Source organism: Pleuronectes platessa, chromosome 15 (genome assembly GCF_947347685.1).
Source record: "Pleuronectes platessa chromosome 15, fPlePla1.1, whole genome shotgun sequence".
NCBI classification, from domain to species: Eukaryota; Metazoa; Chordata; class Actinopteri; order Pleuronectiformes; family Pleuronectidae; genus Pleuronectes; species Pleuronectes platessa.
Window position 1 is genome coordinate 9,302,122 of NC_070640.1, and position 18,757 is coordinate 9,320,878.

General features: G+C 41.5%; 1 protein-coding gene across 7 annotated transcripts in view; it reads right to left on the bottom strand.

Annotated features, from left to right (window-relative positions):
* tcf7 (transcription factor 7) overlaps positions 1–18,757 on the bottom strand; it is a 61,945-nt gene that overhangs the window by 15,863 nt on the left and 27,325 nt on the right. For all 7 annotated transcript variants that reach the window (XM_053442459.1, XM_053442458.1, XM_053442454.1 and 4 more), the window contains exons 4-5: positions 8,235–8,361; positions 1,216–1,303 (exon numbers count right to left, since the gene is read on the bottom strand). In XM_053442459.1, coding sequence (XP_053298434.1) covers positions 1,216–1,303; positions 8,235–8,361 — 215 coding nt within the window. The remainder of the gene's footprint in view (positions 1–1,215; positions 1,304–8,234; positions 8,362–18,757) is intronic.

Genomic DNA, 18,757 nt, shown 5'->3' on the forward strand with positions numbered 1-18,757 from the left:
TCGAACCACATTACAATAACCCTCTCTATAGATTTTAGTCAGTGTAACCTTTTAGTCAGACTTACTCGTAACTAGAAAGTCAAACTTTTGAGTATTTGTCATGACTTGGTTGATTTTTCATTTAAATTGTTACAGTTGTTTCTATTCCTTTTGTTTACAGCCGAGGCCGTTGGTTGAAGAGTCAAACAGCACAGAGGTTCAAAGAGGTGGTTCACATGAGGCCTTGGGTGAGCTGCTCACCAGGTGAGACAGTGATTTATGCACCGCTGATCTAGGTCAGTGTGTGTGTGTGTGTGTGTGTGTGTGTGTGTGTGGGTGTATGTAATGTTGTGAAATGACGACGATGGTTCGGAAAGATAAGCAGGTAAATGACAGCTTCATTAATCAATATGATAGATGACTATGTGAAGTTTAAAGGTTACATTAGTTACAGGTTAATATTGTGAACCATGTAGACTCTAAAGTATCAGAAAATGGTGAAGAATTCCTATTCCATTAAACACCAAACATTGAAGTTGCTAGTTTGGCCAGGGGCACCATTGTAAAACCTAAGATATTCACTTAACTATAGATAAAATTAAATAAAAGTAGCAAGTATTCACGTTTAAGAGACTAGAACAAGTAAATCTTTGCTTGTGAAATGATGGATATCCCTTTTTTTTCATGCAAACATTTGTGCAATATTATATCATGTCATGAGAGACTACAAGAATGTTTTCAAGATTCATATTCTCCATCAGTCACCACACGAATTCCTCGTTTGTGATTTGGAGTCAGAACAAATATTGCTGATAATTAAGTTCTCGGTCGATTCGAAAATGGTGAAAACTATCCATCGCTCTTTCCCAACGTCGAAAGGACACCTTCAAATTGCTTGTGTTGCACAACCTCTAGTTGAAAAGACATTCAGTTTCGATCATCAGGAAAATGTCTAAATCTTAAAAATACGTTTAGAGGAAAGAACTGAGACTTTAGGAATCTAAATAAATCTAAATAGTTGCAGATTGTTATTTCCCTGTTGATGAATTGATGAAGTGTCAAGTGAATAGTTCAGCTCCGCAACAGACAGTGTTTTCCTTTAATGTTAGGGAATGAATGTGAGTTAGTACAAGGTCATTACAAGCACACAATGGACTTTGTGAGTCACATCGTGCGTGTGTGTGTGTGTGTGTGTGTGTGTGTGTGTTAGTGTGTGTGTGAGAAAAAGACACTCACCAGCCCATGGAGGGAGATATCTGGCCGACACCGCCTGGAGGAAGGGAGTAGTACCCTGAGAGGTCCTGGGACTGGTGCCTGTGAACGCCTGGAGGAGACACACACACAGACACACACATACACAAGGTCAGGTAATTGGCCCCTGGCTCTGGCCCCTTGTACACTGGGCTATTAGTACCATTAGTTGTCTGGGAACTTGGTATTAAACACAGAGATGCTCTTTAAAACAGGTCGCACACTCCCATTCCCATCCTGTGACACTAAGTGTGCGTGTGGGTGCCTGTGTTAAACTGTGCATGTGGGTGCGTGTGTTACACTGTGTGTGAGCGTGGATGGGACCCTCCGCTGCGAGCTGATCTCACCAGTTGGTTTCCCTTGGTTTATTTTACACAAGTGAGGGGCCGTGGTAAAATCCACATTTAACAAAACACAAAGCAGACACACACGCGCAAACACGCACGCACAAACAAACATTCCTCATCTCTACTTTTAGCAAAAATGTTTTCCAACAAAAGAAACACAGACAGCTCGACTCTGTGCCCTCACACAGTAAATACAGTCTCCCTCTTTGTGCCCTTCAAAGGAAGTCATTTGTCAACAGGCAGCACCTAGCACTTAGCGTGGCCCGGCTGCTAACCTGTGTTTGCAGCACAGGAATGCTGCAGATGACTGTAATTTGGCCGTGGCTCCAGGCCGGTTTCAGGACCCGAGCCGCTATAAATCTGGACGACAGGAATGCGAGTGAGTCAATACACCTATCTCGCCACTCCGATCCTTCCTCCCCTCCCTCCCTCTGTCCCGCCACACCCTTCCTCCCCTCTCCTCTCCTCCGTCATCCCTTCTTACTGCCCTCCACCCCTTCCACTTCAACTCCTCGTATTAGTCCTCATTCTCACCCCTTTTTTCACCTATGACCTCTCTTCTCCCTCCATCCTGTACGTCTCCCTCCGTCATTACAGACCTCAGATCTTTCTGTTCCTTTTCAATAATTACTTTAATCTATTCCCAAAATACGTTTACCCACCTAAATGACCTTTACTGTCACTCCCTCATTTGTCCTCAATCTCACCTGGCATACTTCTATTCCTTCTTTTTCTCAATTTGACAGAGTGCTATTTTGTCCTGTTCACGTTTATTCAAGAGAGACATAAATAAGTTACTAGTTTTAATTACAATTTTATCACTGTGGTTGGTCCAAAGAACTATAAATTGAAACTAAAATTATTTAAAAATAGAAATGTATTGATGAAATTTGCTTACAACAATAATTTAATGTTTTTTTTTTACAATATTTTACCTTAAACTGTGGAAAGTGGATGATACATTAAGTTAAAGGAAGACAAGTGAATCTGTCCAATGTGCTGTCTAAGTTATGTAGGAAATAAGTTTCATTTCATTTTCTGCCGTCCCTTTTATTGTAAACTATGTAATTCTGTAAAAATGGATGATGTTCAAAGACTGAGTGGACGTATGAAACTTATTAATGATCCAGTTGTCAGGGGAAAGCTTTGGAGAAGAGAAAACATATTTCTTTCTACATATTTTGTATATGTAACATCAGAACAAGATATAGGTGTTTGCAAATTTATAGCGTCTTAAATCTCAAGAAGGAATGGGCCAATTGCACTGGCACAAAACGGAAATAAAGAAATGTAAATATGTAAAAGTGACTTAACTGGTATTTAAAAAGTAACAAAATGATCTAAGCCAAAACTACCACAAACATGGTCATGAGGCACACATAACCAAATGAGGTCTTCAGGGAAATATATTGCACACACGTGATGGATGCGTTTTAAAAGAGCTAAGAGGCTGAAGGGACTTTTGTTTCCTGCTGTAGCATCTTCCCGTCACAGGTTTGCATGTGACACATTAGATCACAGAGGAGTTTTCTCAGCAGCATCTATAAAAAAAAAACTAAACAAGGCTCAATATATATAGAGAATTATATCATGGTAAATTCCAATCATTGTCAACACAGGGTTTACGCCTCAGGCAGTGTTCAGACACAGACTCCTCATTCAGCTCCATGAGACCAGAGTGTTGTTGCAGTAAATGAACAAACACCCAAACAGTACAAAAAAAACATAGCTAATTTTGGTCCGAGACTTTTGAACCTGATTCAACAATGTCGCATATCTGTGCCTCGTCATTTGGCAACGTGTTAATTCATACAATCAAACGGGTCTATAGAGCCAAGAAGTGGGCGGAGCTCTTTGTTCTCCCCATAAACAACGTTCATGTGACTCACAGTTGGATGAACATGAAACTGCGCTGGTTAAATAATCACAACCAGGGGATGAAAGACCAAGTCAGAAAATATCTTACTCTTTGATGAAAAGAAGTCCGAGGTACAAGACTTTGAGGTGAATGTCAACTACAACTCCCGGGTGCAAGAAACCTCCACCAGCATGTTCGTGTAACGGACAATGAAAGCTTCAGATTACGCGTTTGAGTAAAGAAAAAAAACAAAAACAAAAACTCTTGGCATCTTAAATCAATGAATCAATTAAACACTTATCGCATCATATCATTATGGTTTTGATCTCATATGGAATTCTCCATCACTCTGATACTTCTCTGTAGCAGTGGCAGCTGAGGCTTGTGGGTAATGAAGTATTCTCTGATCCATGAGCCAAACCAAGCTAACTGACAAAAGATGGTTTCTCAGAAATACATAAATCTGATAGCAGTTACATCAAAACATATAAGATTGTTGTGAAGGGGAATTTCTCTGTTGTGGATAATGTATGAAGATTTGTTTTAATGTGAATACAGAGTTAGAGAAAAACATGCAACTCTTTATTAGATAGAGAACCTTGTGGAATGTAGCACTTTGCTACTTTTACAGTTTAATTTGCAAGAAGTGAAATGGAGAACACATTTGCTGTCATGTCAACTTATCAGAGTTGAAGTCCTGCGTCAGAGATGAAATCTAAAAAACTGTTACATCAGCCTTTAATCTGAACTTTATCTTCTCACCAGCTTCCTGTACCATCTCATACTACATGTCATATTTCAGTGTGTTGCCAAAGGGCTACTGGACGATGCCCTAAGGCTAATATAGTTTCTGTCTGTCAATATTTGTTTAGGTTCAACTGAGCAAATATATATTTTTTTTAATTAAATCCTATCCACTTTAACAGATTGCACATTTTAAATGTTTATGATAAAAAATAAGAATACATAATACATTTTAATTTCACTGCACCTTTTGAAATATACAGTATATTATAAATAAACACATGAATAATTAAAATAAAACCTCTTTTAATCTATATCCATAATAGATATAGAATGTTAAGAATACAGATGCAAAACGTGCATTAGGGACACTTCTGTTAGGAACACGGAGTTCACACATTTTAATCAAGCTGTCCATCTCTGACACGTCAATGTGATGGAAACATGATTTATTTCTGTAAGTCACGTTCTTGCTTCAGCTTATTATCGCCGCTGCTGTTGGGAAACGTGAAGGGGGAAAATTAGTGGCAGTAATGGGGCAGTTTTCTTTGGAATGCCCCTTTGAAAGCGGCCGTCTAATAACAACTACGACGACTATCTCACGGTCTCAACGTCTCAAGGAGGAGAAAGAACACTTCAAAGGGGAAACCGTTTGAGTCAGACCTGCACAGCGTGAGCTTGCCATCAGAACGTGTGCGAGTTAAACCGAGACTTGAGCAGCTGAAAATAGTATTCTACACTGATAATGTATTTTGGTGGTTATAACCACTGAGAGTGAAAGTGCTGCAGCATCTGAGCATTTAAATGAGGTGGCAGCCCGTCTGTGTGATGTACATTAAGTGGCCCAAGACCAGAAGAAACTACGTAGTGTTTTGTTACAGTAAGTACAGTAAGAGCGCTGACAGATTTCACTCGGGTACAGGAAAAGTTACCTGGTTTAAGAGCAAACATCAAAAGTCAAAGAAAGAGTGAAAGTAATTCTTCACAATGTAAAGTTACCCATAATAAAAAGCCGTGTCTAATATGACTCTTGATTTCTGTCTTATTAGTCATCACATTTGGTTTCTCATTTCTCTTTTTTGGTTGAGTGACTCACACTCTTCATTATTCAAAACTGTAAAAGGAAAACACAACACAGACACAAACTGTAGAGCGATGCAGGACCTGGTTTTTCACGCTCAGGTAAAAACAAAACTCGTGATACTGAAGTGATTAATTAGAACAGGTGGAAGATGTATGTGGGTACGACTTAGTGACGACAGTGTGACTCACTGCTGTGTGTTGTTCAGAAGTTTTTTGGAAACTATCAATCTCTATGGTACAGATGAATTAGGCTCTGGATCTATACAATACTTACTTTGGTCTTTTCACGGGATCCAGTGACAATAAGGTAGAATACCAGCAGACCAGTTATAATCTCAAAATTTATAAAAGATAAAGCGCTCTTTATGACATATAATATCATAAGGCCATTTGAGACACATGGCAGCGTGACCGTAAGCAGACATGTTTCACTTCTGCTTCTCACACCCTGTAGTTGACGTTTTATTGTCCGAGCCAACAGTCATATCTGAAAAACAGTCAGAGCTGTGTTGTGGTGCTCGATCAACCGGGAACAGCTCGACTGTTGAATCACATGTTGAATGTGGTGATAAGTCTCAATAAAAAGACCACAGCGACTGACCTGCTGGGTCGCACGTCAGAAACATCATTATTACATTTTCTCATATTCATTTTTTATTTTCTAAAGCAATTGGAGCTGTATTTTGTGTATGAAAATCTCATTATGAATGAATTCTAACACAGTTTTAACTAGTGTGCTTCAACGAGATCGCAAAAAGCAGAAGTGAAAAATATAAATATATATTAACAAACTTGCTGGGTACCATGGAAACTGGCGTGGTAGAATCCCTGTCATGGAGTCTCTTACTTTAAGTCTTAACGTAAGAGACTCGATGACGTAAAGCCGGGCTCAGGTGTGACAGAGTCTCTACCTCCTCTGTCAGGTTTTGCTCTGCAGCTGAATCTAGAAGAAAATCTGTATTTGTATACAAATACTTTATTTTCCCACTTTGCTGAATCACTATGATGAGTCTTAGGAAAAGGAGAAACTGTTAAAAGAGGATGATTTCAATGTGTCTGAGCAACATATTAATGTATATACAGATATTATGAATACCTGTATTGACAAAGCAGCCCCCCCCCCCCTTGACTTTTATACAACTTTACTTGTATCCATCCATCAGCAGGTGAAAATCCATGTTGACCCACAGAGTTAAACCTCAGTGACGATGATCAGTTTGACAGAGGGGAAGATCCTGTAGTTGTGCCAAAAAATGACATCACTGATGAGGTAACCCCTACCTGTGAAGAGCCGACGAATGATGTGAGGAGTGAGGTAAGATGGCGTGTGTGTGTGTGTGTGTGTGTGTGTGTGTGTGTGTGTGTGTGTGTGGGTGTGTGTGTTTAAAGTGGAAATGTAGTCAGAATCCAGGTGAGCTGATGTGAGAAAGGTTATGTGCAGGAGCCAGGTGTTAGCAGTGTGTGTCAGTGTGTGTCAGTGTGTGTGTGTGTGTGTGTGTGTGTGTGTGTGTGTGTGTGTGTGTGTGTGTGTGTGTGTGTGTGTGTGTGTGTGTGTGTGTGTGTATCTAGGGGGGTATGAAGCAGGTGGCCCAGTCTGTCATTAAGAGCTGAGTCAGCTTGCCATGCACAAACATACACACACACACGCACACAGACACACTCAGTCTAGACAAGACAAGGAGAGTGTGTTGGTAGGAAAAGGGGGATTTCCAGACGGAGCAGGCAGGAGATTGCCTGAGGTCGGACTCTAATATCTAATCAAAGCTGAGAAAAGACTTTTGTTCATCTCCTGTTGCTGTTTCATTTTACTCTCAACGTCTCTGCTCCCATTTTCTACATTTTCAAATCATCATCATCATCGTCACGTCAGAACTCCAAACTGATGACCCCATTTACTCCTCAAGAAAACCCAGGAAGCGAAGGAGGACGGATTAGTTTCACCTCATTGTTTCATGGATTTCAGCTGTATGACACTGAGCTATCTCACACTGCTGAGCTGCTACATGCGACCATATTTATCGTGCGACCAAACATCAATCCTCTGGTGATCATAAACACATTCCACAAATTCATCAATAAGCATCCTGATGAGATATCTTTCACTAGAGCAAAAGTTCCAGACACACAGATGGACACTGTCACGGACACTGTCCCCCTTCTAGCTCCGCCTCCTGCAGGACATAAGATCCGGCAGCGTTTAAACGTCGGCTTGTGTTTGTTTGTGACTTCAAAACAGAGAACTGTGTGTGTTTGTGTGTGCAGTGTTCACTAAGGAGAACCTTGTGTGTGCCGCTGTGATGGCTTGTGCGATTGTCACGCTAATTGTTTCCATGTTTGTAAGTGTGTGTGCGTGTGTGTAAATGTGTGTGTTTGTGTGCGCGTGTGGCTGGCGGTCCCTTCAGAGGAGCAGGCCACTTCAGAGCGGCCGTGGGACTGCCACAGGCTGACGGAGCCAGCGCTGCCACTTCACTCACTATGTGCGTGCCTTAATGTGTGTGTGGGGGGGAGAGATCCACAATCCAGTGTGTGTGTGTGTGTGTGTGTGTGTGTGTGTGTGGGAGTGACTGAGTAAGTGAGTGAGAGAGAATAAGCAAAAGAAAGAGTGAGAGGATAAGAATATGAATATATTACTTTTGTTAAATTACATCTCTACTGTGTCTTGTAAGAGTAGCTAATGCTTGTTGTGGAAGTGAATGTGCACGTGTGTGAGCACGTGTGCATATTTGTGTGTGTCTGTGTGTGTGTATTGCATCTGTGTTCATGTGATGTATGATGCTTCCACAGCACAAAAAGATTGGAGTGTGTTTGTGGAAGGATTTCAGCAACAATGCAGCATCCGCATGCAGTGAACATCCTTAAAGACGGTTGTGTGTGTCTCCATATCTGTACCTACAGCACAGTCACGTATTGTGAACATAAACCTGTCTTTTGTGTGTGTGTGTGTGTGTGTGTGTGTGTGTGTGTGCTCTCACCTGTCTTCTGGCTCATGTCTGTGGGCAGGTGTGGAGGACTCGGGCTGAAGTGGTCGTTGCTGTAGGGCAGGAGGGACGACAGGGGGTGCATCCCGTGTGACTGCTGCACCACCGACACTTTGTTGGACTGTACAAAAAGACAACAATACAAAATTAATCTAGACAATATTAACAATTTACATTTTATACATTTGTCACACTGATTGAATTGTAAAGATATGAGGTTGCACTTTCCCTCTTTTTTGCAACATGTGCTGCTGAGCTACGAGATGCATTCAACCAAATCAAACAAAATAAAAACAAACGCATTTCTCAGTTTTTTCTTCTCTTAATTGAATCACAAAGGTTACAAAACACATGATAGACACAAACACACAAAGAAGCCAATGTCAGTCTCAGCATCCCCCCCATCCCCAAGCATATAGTTTGCCAAGAATAAAAGATGGAGATAGAGAGAGAGATGGATATTTTGAACCTAGTGTGGAACAAACAGAAGAGCTGCACTTTGCTCCTATTGGTTTTCAGCGAAGAAGAGGAGCAGGATGAAGAGGAGCAGGAGGAAGAGGAGCAGGAGGAAGAGGAGGAGGACCATTTGATCGATTAAGCTTTGATGATCAAGTGTGGCTGCGTTGAAGCGTGTTTGCTTTCATGTTTCTGTTTACAAAACGTGGGTCAATAAAATAAATTAATCTAGTTATTGCAAATGCTCACAGCACGCAGGCTGACCTACAACGCGTCAGCTGACCAGAGGTACACTGCATACGTTTCAAACAGTGCATGTGTGTGTGTGTGTGTGTGTGGACTGGACACTTGTTGTTTCTGTTTAAGGTGAGAAATAACATGAATGTGAATGTGTGGGGGTTTTTATGGATTGATAGTGTGTGTGTGTGTGTGTGTGTGTGTGTGTGTGTGTGTGTGTGTGTGTATAGTATTATGCCTTTGAAAGCTTGAGATGCTGATTTCCATGTATATAAATATTTTGGATAAAAGTTGTTGTTCAATAATTTATTTTATGTTGTGCACTGATATGGACAAACCTATGTGTGTGTGTGTGTGTGTGTGTGTGTGTGTGTGTGTGTGTGTGTGTGTGTGTGTGTGTGTGTGTGTGCGTTAGTAACATCAGCACTACAGAGGGGAATATCTGGTGCTACTTGCAGGGCCTCCTGCTGAGTTACAAAGTGAATACCTTATCACTTAAAGGCAGAGCCTCCACACACACATGCTCCACATTGACACACTCACAGACTCACACATACACACATACATACACTCAACGGTGTCTTCCCTATCCATCAACATCTTTAACCCTCTCCCTGACCAAACATTACACACACACACACACAGACACACACACACACACACACACACACACACACACACACACACACACACAGAGAGAGAGACTCTCATGTGTATGCTTCACAGTTGGGCTGTGGAGCTAAGATCAAACTGATAAACCGCTTTTAATGTTGAGACACATGAAAACAAAACGCAATGCCTCTGTACTGGAGAGCCGGTGTGAGGGTGGGAGAGGAGGTGCAGGGGAGGAGGCAGAGTGGAGGAGGTGGTGATGGGGTTGATACCCTGAAAATGCAAAGGAATATACAGTACCAAGCATAGACTCTGGCGGTACGGACCAAAAATCCTTTATCTGTCCTTTTAGACTGAATGGTGCTACACCAGGAAACAGCAGTGTGATGGATCTACTTGTGCTTCGATAAAACCCTTGACTGTAGACACACAAACTTCTTTACTGGTTGTGGTTTTAATGACCCTGGAGCCTTCAGAGCATTTGGACTTTTTTTATTAGGGACTCCCTCAAATGAAAACAAAGACATATCATGAATGACATATAAGCAGATAAGGCTGCTGTTAATATCAGCTCTGCACAAGGTCAATAAAAAAAACTGAATCGGAAACTGTCATGACCTACCGGTAAAGTCCAGAGATTTGGCTACAGAGTTTGTCTTTCACACACGCACAACACAGCTGGAGTTTCTCTGCACTGACGCATTCACAACAGCGTCCTATTAGTCACATCCTTCATACAGTGTCACAGAGTTCTGCCCATAGGAAATAGAAGTTATGTAATTTTACATTTTCATAGTATTCAGGACATTTAGCTGGGAATTCCCACAATAGGGTAGTTAGCGCCATTAGAACGCATGTGAAAAGACGTTACATAAAACCTGACATCGTTCTGAGTCAAAACCACAGTAAAAGCAAAGAAAGCTCCTGACTGCAAACGTCAAAACCAGAGTCAACAAATATCTAAAGTAGATTTCACATCTGATCCAAGACTGAAGGAATAAACCAATGAACTGTAGCTGCAACAACATCTGTGTTCGATGAGACGCACAATAAAGCAGATATGAATACTCTGCAAAGACAGAAAATACTTAAGTGTGATTCACTGCACTTTAATCACACTTGCTTAACACATTTTGTATACACTATGACACACACACCTTTTCTGCACATATGGATGCAACGCACACACACACACACACCAACACGCACATCTGTGCTGGGCTGCTCGGAGCCTTCAGAAGTAGCTGTGGCTCCGTTTCACGTGCTGAGGTTGATGTAGCCATTTTGCTGTAACATTATAGCCGCAAAATCGTCCATTTATGTTTCCTCTCTTCCTCAGGGTAATTAGTCGGCCTTGAAGTGGCTTTCGCTGCGCCTTCCTTTTTTTACACACACTTGGGGAGGCTGACTGAGAGCATTCATTTAACCCATAATTATCAACCCCTCTGTATTTACCCCCCTCACCCCACCACACACACACACACATTTGCACACACACAAAAACTTACAAATAATTACCCGAGCTGGAACAGACGAGTGTGTACATGCACGTGTGGGACACACACGCACTTGCAAGAGTTCAAATAACACTTACGCGACTTTGAATTGGAAACACGCAGCTATGTTTTCGGTACAAAAGAAACCGGAGGAGTTACACATATGTTCAGGTGCACCCTGCTGCTAGCACACACAAACACACACAAACACACATTGAGGAAAAAGTGCTAACCCACCCTTTGATTTTGAGTTACCCCCACCCTCTTGCAGCCTGGCATAAATCATCAGGGAATACGATTCGTAGTACAAATCAATATTAAATACAGGGTTTGTAACGTTGACTGACTCAATTTGATTTATTTATTACTTAATAGGACAATAACACACGTTAGGACTCATCAGCCAAGATAAAACACTGGCTGTGCCTCAAGGACAATACTCTTGCTGAAGCCCGGTTTCTGCGGTGGTCCTGCCTCTGCCACATATCTGTAGTTACGGTTGAGTCTTAACGGAAATCTGGATTTACCATCGATGAACATCAGACTGAAGGAAGGTCTTCTTAAGGGCAAGCGGGCCGGCAGCAAGTAGTGCGGTGAGTAGCACTGCAAACAGCTAATGCAGCGACAGAGCAAAAACATTAATTTAGAGATCTCTGGTATTGTGAAAACATGTATCTATTAAAATATGGCTACTAGATAATACGTCTAGATAATTGATAGGAAACATTGCTTTGACCTGGCGAGATAGGGCATTAGCCTTAGTGAAGGTACGAGGTCTACTCAGTGACGTTCTAGTTCCTTAAGTTACCGTTGTGCTTTAAATGACGAAGCTTCCAAGACAAGACATGTGTATCCTCCTCTAGATTCTTTGCCTGTTGCTTTCACTATTTCACTTGAGCCCTTCTCCTCAAACCTCCTATGAGCAGCTGCATTTCCAGATCACTGCACATGCATTAATCATGTAAGCAGCAATTCACATGAAGAAGCCCACTGTCAAACGCCAACTGGAGCGGCTGAATAATAAACCGCCTGTTTGTTGATTACATCAAAGATATAATTACTTCAAAGATGCGATTACTTAAAAAATTCCAATTAGATAAACACCTTTTTAAGTGCGTCAGGAGATGTTGAATGTGGCCCTCAGTGTCTCTGTAGTCTCATTTCACTTGAAAGGCCTTTGATTTATCAGCATATTGTTGCAGCCTTTTATCTCCACTCTATTTGAACAGAAATCTGCTGCTGAATAAAAGAGTTAATGGGATCCCAGACATCACTTGTTTGTAACGATGCCCTCCACCTTGACCCTGACTCACACACACACATGTACTCGTATGTTTGCATTTCACATACACACGCGTGCAAAGAAACGCGACAGCATGCTTATGAGTGCACACAGACACACACCTTCATTTAGAAGACCTTATGCTGATAAGACAACTCTAATGTATTCTTTAGTTTCCAGATGACACACTAAGTAGATCCATCTCTTTTCATATTTGAAGCGGAAATTAAAGCGCCCTCTCTTTTGTCAACCCCCCCCCCCCCCCCCCCTTTGAGTGCTTTTGAGTCTAATGTCTTTAATCTCAGATGTCACGGAGATGGTAGATACAAAAAGAAAACACAACCAGCGCACTCTTTCTTCCAGTCGTCCTTGCCCTGGTGTGGCAGGGGACAAAAAGATCTCCGGACTGTTGCTGCGAATGAATGGTGCGTTCATTCAGCTTGGCTCTGTGTGATCGTTTAAGTGTCTGCAATCCAACTGCTTTTGCAGGATAGAGCCTTTTTTCACAAAGAGATGAGAGCGTCACAGCATCGTGTTCAGTCATCGAATGAATCGAGACAGCGGCGTCCTTCAAAGACAAACGCAAACAACACTTTATGAAGAGTTGCAGTTGCTGAATCAAAAGATATCTATAAATGAACTGTTACAACAAATGTGCCATTTCAGTAAAGTTTTTACAACATTCTTTTCCATGATGTCTTTGATACTTTGAAGGTTTTCGAGGACTCTACGGGATATTCATAAGAAAGGCTTTTCACATGATTTTATTTATCTATCAATACATATGTATGAATATTATCCTGAATGCATCGACAAACTGTTAATTGCCAACACACAATGTTCATGTGGAGAGGTTTTGAGGGTTAGTGGTTGGGTTCAGGCAACTCAAAGCTCATTGGTTGAGTTTATGAGAAGATGGTGGTCTTGGTGAAATATATAAAAATCAATGATCACTTGAAGTACGAAAGATTGCACATTCAATATATGTTTAATGTATAAACTACAAAACTGTGTCTTTCACCAACTGTTTCAGTGAACTGAACGAAAACATCCCCCACATCTCCTGTGTCAACGTTGTGTGCGTTGTACATGTACACTTGTGTTCAGTACGTGCACAACTGCTGCACCCTCTCCTGGGCACCCCACCCGAAGCATCAGGTTGACCTGCGTTGACCGTCATGACCCCCCGCCACCCATCCCACCGCAGCACTCGAGTCTGGAGCAGCGAGTAGGTCTCCCAATCTGGAAGTCATTGCCTTCTCCAGCGTCAGGAGCCCGAAATGAGAGCCTCTTAGTTGGAGGTTTGGGCAACATCAAAGCCCCGACAACCATAACAACGCAGCTATGTTTAAAAAAGGGCCAAACACCCACCCCCCACCACCCCCAACAGGTCCGCCCACTCCCCAATTACCAACATGCACGCACACATACACACGACTGCTCCTATGCCTGCGTCAACGCATGTCTGCGAGGACACGCCCAGTGTCGTGCATGCAAACACACACACACAAACACATACATGCAAATACACACTCCGGCATCCACTGCTGCCACACACCACTGGAACATCTGGGTCGTGGCCACGATGAATCAGTAACCACTGGTTTTAGCGAACAGAGAGAAATGCTCGGTGCACATATGTATTACTACTATACAGCAATGCAATATACACAGAGAACTATGATTCCAGCTTTTTTACTCGACGTTGCATTGGTGTGAACCTTTGTGGCATGGACAACTTCCTGTTGTGTTGTTCACATGTGAAAGGCAAAGTCAAAAGAATGTCCTGACCATATTGTCCAGCCATCTTCTTGAGATCCTATCTGAAAACGTCTGGAGAGAAGAGATGAAGAGAAATGGAAGGAGAATCACTTTCCACCATTAATCTGACGTTACAGCTCAGGCTCAATGCGGTGACAAAACATCCGATCTCTTCATGAAAGACGGCTTTCTGCTGCAGCTGGCTCCAGGGGCAATGAATATGACTGGGTGCAAAATCAAACCCAACAAGGTCGAAGGCATTTAGAAATGAGTTATCACTCTCATAATGAGTGGACGGAGACAGACGAGCAGGCAACTTTCTCTTCTCGGCTGCGGTTGTCGGTTTCACTCTGCAGTAATGACCTCTAATGATTGGTCCTAAAGGGAGCTAATTAATGGTGTACTTGTTTATATCCATCAGATCTTCCACGATTAACAACTTGTTTGTGACATTTTTGGGGCAAACATTTGAAATAAAAATAATGACACGAGGAGTCGAGAGGAAATGAGGCAACCACAGACGACGTAAATCCTCTCTGAGACAAACTTCCTCCAGGGTTTGGTTCATTCAAACAATAGATACTACGAGGACTTCAGGCCACATCCATATTTGTATTGTCTTGTCTTGTGGGGGCCAGTTAGCAGAACTAAAAAAATCTAGCGGTTTGATAACAGCATTGTCAAAAAGGCACAGAGGGCTCGCCACGACAGGAAAAAGGCGTCTTGTGTTTTGCATTTATTCTCAGACAAGCCGGAAGGGATTGTTTTCAGTGTGAAATGTCATACTTCCACAACTGTGTTTATCTGACCTGATTTATCTGTGGGCGGGGATGAAAGTTTTTCCCAATCACCATGAAGAAAAAATACAATTAAATAAATAAATGTGACCTTTCGGTGAATCTCCTCCTACCCACTGTAGTGTGTGAGGGAAGGAAACTCCAGGCCTCAGAGCTTTTCTTCTTCTCAAAGACCTCTGATGTGATTGCGATCCTATCCGTAGGTGATGTGGTCCCGTCTCCTGCTGAGATGACTGAGAGCGTCTCTCGTTCACTCATTGTGAAACCTTTCCTGTACGGCTGCCGAGGCCGGCTTTCACTCACCGGCTCAGCAGACACACCAGACCATGTGCCCAAATGGGAAATGCCACCGCACACTTAAAAAACCCCTGCAGTGACACGTTTCCTGTGAGCCAGTTTCTATTTATCACACAAATATGGCCACCAAATACCACACGAAAGAAAATCACATAGTCATTGTGTAAGTGTCATTTTTTATTAAGATATATACAGTGATAACTTAACCCCAGATGAAGAAAGATATTGTTAGGGGACGATGTGATGAGCTCTTATCATCTGATCGGTGATGTGTTCATCTTAACCATTTCATTTGTACGTGAGAACCAAAAGTCTTTTAAAAAGATACAACTCACCAACAACGTGTTCAAAAGCTGCACCACGCATTTAAAGCCCAAGATGTATTTCCAATATAAAGCAATTAATTAACATTTTAACCCTTTTATCAGGGATCAAAGTTCAAAGTAAATCTCAAAATCTGCACAACAGTCTGTATTTCCCTTAGTTACCATCGTGTTTCCTATGAAGCAGTTTCCAAGACAAGAAAAACCCCGGGCACTGAGAGGAGTGCAAACCTCGCCAAGGCCAACAATCCCCTTCTGAATCTACATTTACATTTTTGGGAAATCTGCACCAAATTTCACACACTCATAAATATCAGGCCCATAACATTTGTTAAGATTTGTTTCATCAAGATCCATAAATTACTCAGTGAGAAATCAACTGGGCATTTGAAAACAACCACTTTTGAAAGTTTGATGATCGATTTTATGATTTTTTTTAAAAGACAAGCTTCAGATGTTAAAAAATGGATGGAAATGATGTCAGAGGTTGCATCTTATGAACGCATGTTGGCTAGAATGAACAATGAAGAGGAAGATTTTAGGAGGGCCTGGGACCGTATTTTTTTTGTAGATAGGGCATATGGAAAAATTTGTAGACATGGTGCTGGATGTACATTCTGGTTGTTTCAAGAAAAAAAAAGAAAATATCGATTTGCAAGAGGCCTTTGTATATATGGTTGTATGATGGGTATACTGTCTGTTGATGCTGTTATAAATGTTGTTTTTTGAGTTTGATTGTATGTTTTTATATGCATGAATAAATAAAAAACTTTAATGACAAAAAAAAAGACAAGCTTCTGTGTGTTAGTGGCGATCGGGGCGTTGTCGAGGTGGTCGCACACGGCTGCTTCTACGTGGGAGCGAACTGTCGCCGAGTCAAGTTTGAAGGGGGAAGCAGACAACTCAATAAGCTTACATGCTCTGTGCCCCCCCCCCCGGGGGCCAGCGCTTCACCTCACGTGCACGGTGCTTTCTGTCTGATCTGCTGCTTTGATGTTTGTATCAAAATAATCTCATCCCTGGGTGTTTGTGTTATGGGAGCATTAAAGGCCATGCAAAAGAAATACCTGGGGGGCAAGGTGCCATGAATGGCCTTGACATTTCCAAATTCAAATAGGAATATTTTCTCTATACACCTTTTTATATATTTACACACCAAAGTTCTATGGGGCTATGAGAAATTTTAAAGAGTTTGGTTTTTGGAAAGTGAGTATTATTTTGTATTTAAGTTTATAATTTACAATCATTCTTTGAAGAACTAACTGGTAAGACAAGCCAAAAATACCAATTAAAATGACAAACTGTATTTACTGTATCTCTTCTCTCACGTCCCGCACGTCTGAGTCTTTTCTTGTTGCATAACATCTTAAAGTGAAAAGTGTCCCCTTTGTTCCTTATATAAGACAAAAGACATTATGATATAAGAGAAGAGTCCACGTCATGATATATAGTTTGAACCTTAACACTGCAGTAAACAAATAGCAAAAAAATTCATTTAAACAGCAAGAGCTTGTGAAGTCAAACACCTAATCAATCTTTTAGGATTTCAGTTCGACTAATAGTTTGTTATGCCTTTTTAATTATTTGACCAACACAACAAAGGATAGAAGGAAGAAGAGAAGGACAGGAAAGAAGAAAGAAGGAGCAAAGAGAGCAGAAAGACAGAAAACTGACAGACACAGATTGTGTGGAAGAGATGAATCATCAGACAAGATCAGGGACGAAGCAGAGCCCCGAGGCCGCTGACCAATCAGCTCATTCCTTTCACAATGTCTCAGAGAGATCAAGAAGTCCGACTCAGCGGCGTTTAAAGAACCATCTTTCACCAAAATTGCACTTGTTGAGCACCGGCTATTTGTCAGCATAGATCTCTGTCCACTCAGACGTCCTAATGCATGTTGATACGATTTTTCATCCTGGGGGAGGACAGCAGCAAAGGCCCAGAGGGACGACCTCTGACTCCACAAGACTGAAAGTTGACCACGACTACAGCAGCCGAGGTTTTCGGGTTTAATTACAACTAAAAACCACTTATTCGTTAAATCTTATCTATTTTTCTGCTAAGTTAAAAACTTCAAAAGTTGTTCAGAATCCTTCTTCCTGGTATTCACCTTTGAAATAAAAATTTTAAACAACGTAATTTTTACAAAATAAATTAGAAACTAAATTTATGTCCCAAATGAATGAAACATTTTTTCAAGATTCAAGGTCTGTGCTGAACTGAGAGTAGCCTCCCGGATCAAATGAGAGCTTTAACATGAACAATTGATTCATGAATATAATACTGAAATGAAAATGTTGCTCTGTGTCACTTTTGTTTTGTATGGATTTTCCTTTGAATAAAGCTTGCATGAATTTGAATAGCTAAGAGGATGGGGATCACCACAGAGGTGAGTTGTACGAATGGAAAGAATGACTGAAGTAGGAGACGCATCTCACGGTTAAAAGTCTAAACTTATATTAATGAAGTTAAAAAAACTACGGAAGTCATAAATAGTGACATTTGAAACACCCACACATCTGTAATGACAACTATGTGCTGCAAGGTTAATCTTGAATCTTAATTCTTGGATAAATAAATGTAAGGCTGGTGTGATGGATGGATGGATGGAAAGATAGAGAGATGGATGGAGAAGTGCTCCGTCTTCTTTCATGTTATAATTTATTCGGTCTGATTAATTCCTTTTACCCCGGCGGTCGGAGTGATTCCTCTGGATGTGCGGCGTGCCCCACCTCCCAGCAGCCCCAGCTCTCTCCTTCTCTCTCGCTTACTCCTTTCTCCTCTCTACCTCTCTCGGCCCACCTGCTGGGCCGGTCCTCTCTCTCTCCGCGCCGTGCAGCGGTGAGGGGAAACAGAGCAGGCATGCTGTAACCATGGCAACCATAGCACCGCTTCAGCCGCGGGCCGCAAAGATTCCTGGTTGCTGATCTGAGATCTGTCGCTGCATTCGTACGGAGTTTTGGCTTCAGGTGACAGGGTCTGATTCGTAAATGCGAAGATTAAGCTTGTGTTTAAAAAAAACAAAAAACTGTTCTTTAAACCCACTGTACAACATAACTCAACAAAAAAATGTATCTGCAAATATTTAAATAAAGTTTATCAAGCAAAAATGTAAAAAACTGGACTGTCCAAGAATTGGCTGTTTATTTTAAACAAATTTTTAAACATTATCTAAAACAAAAAGAGACTGGATCGGAAGGGAAGAAGTTAACGTGCTGTAATAGAACCAGTACCTAAACAGGTTCTAGAGGAGTT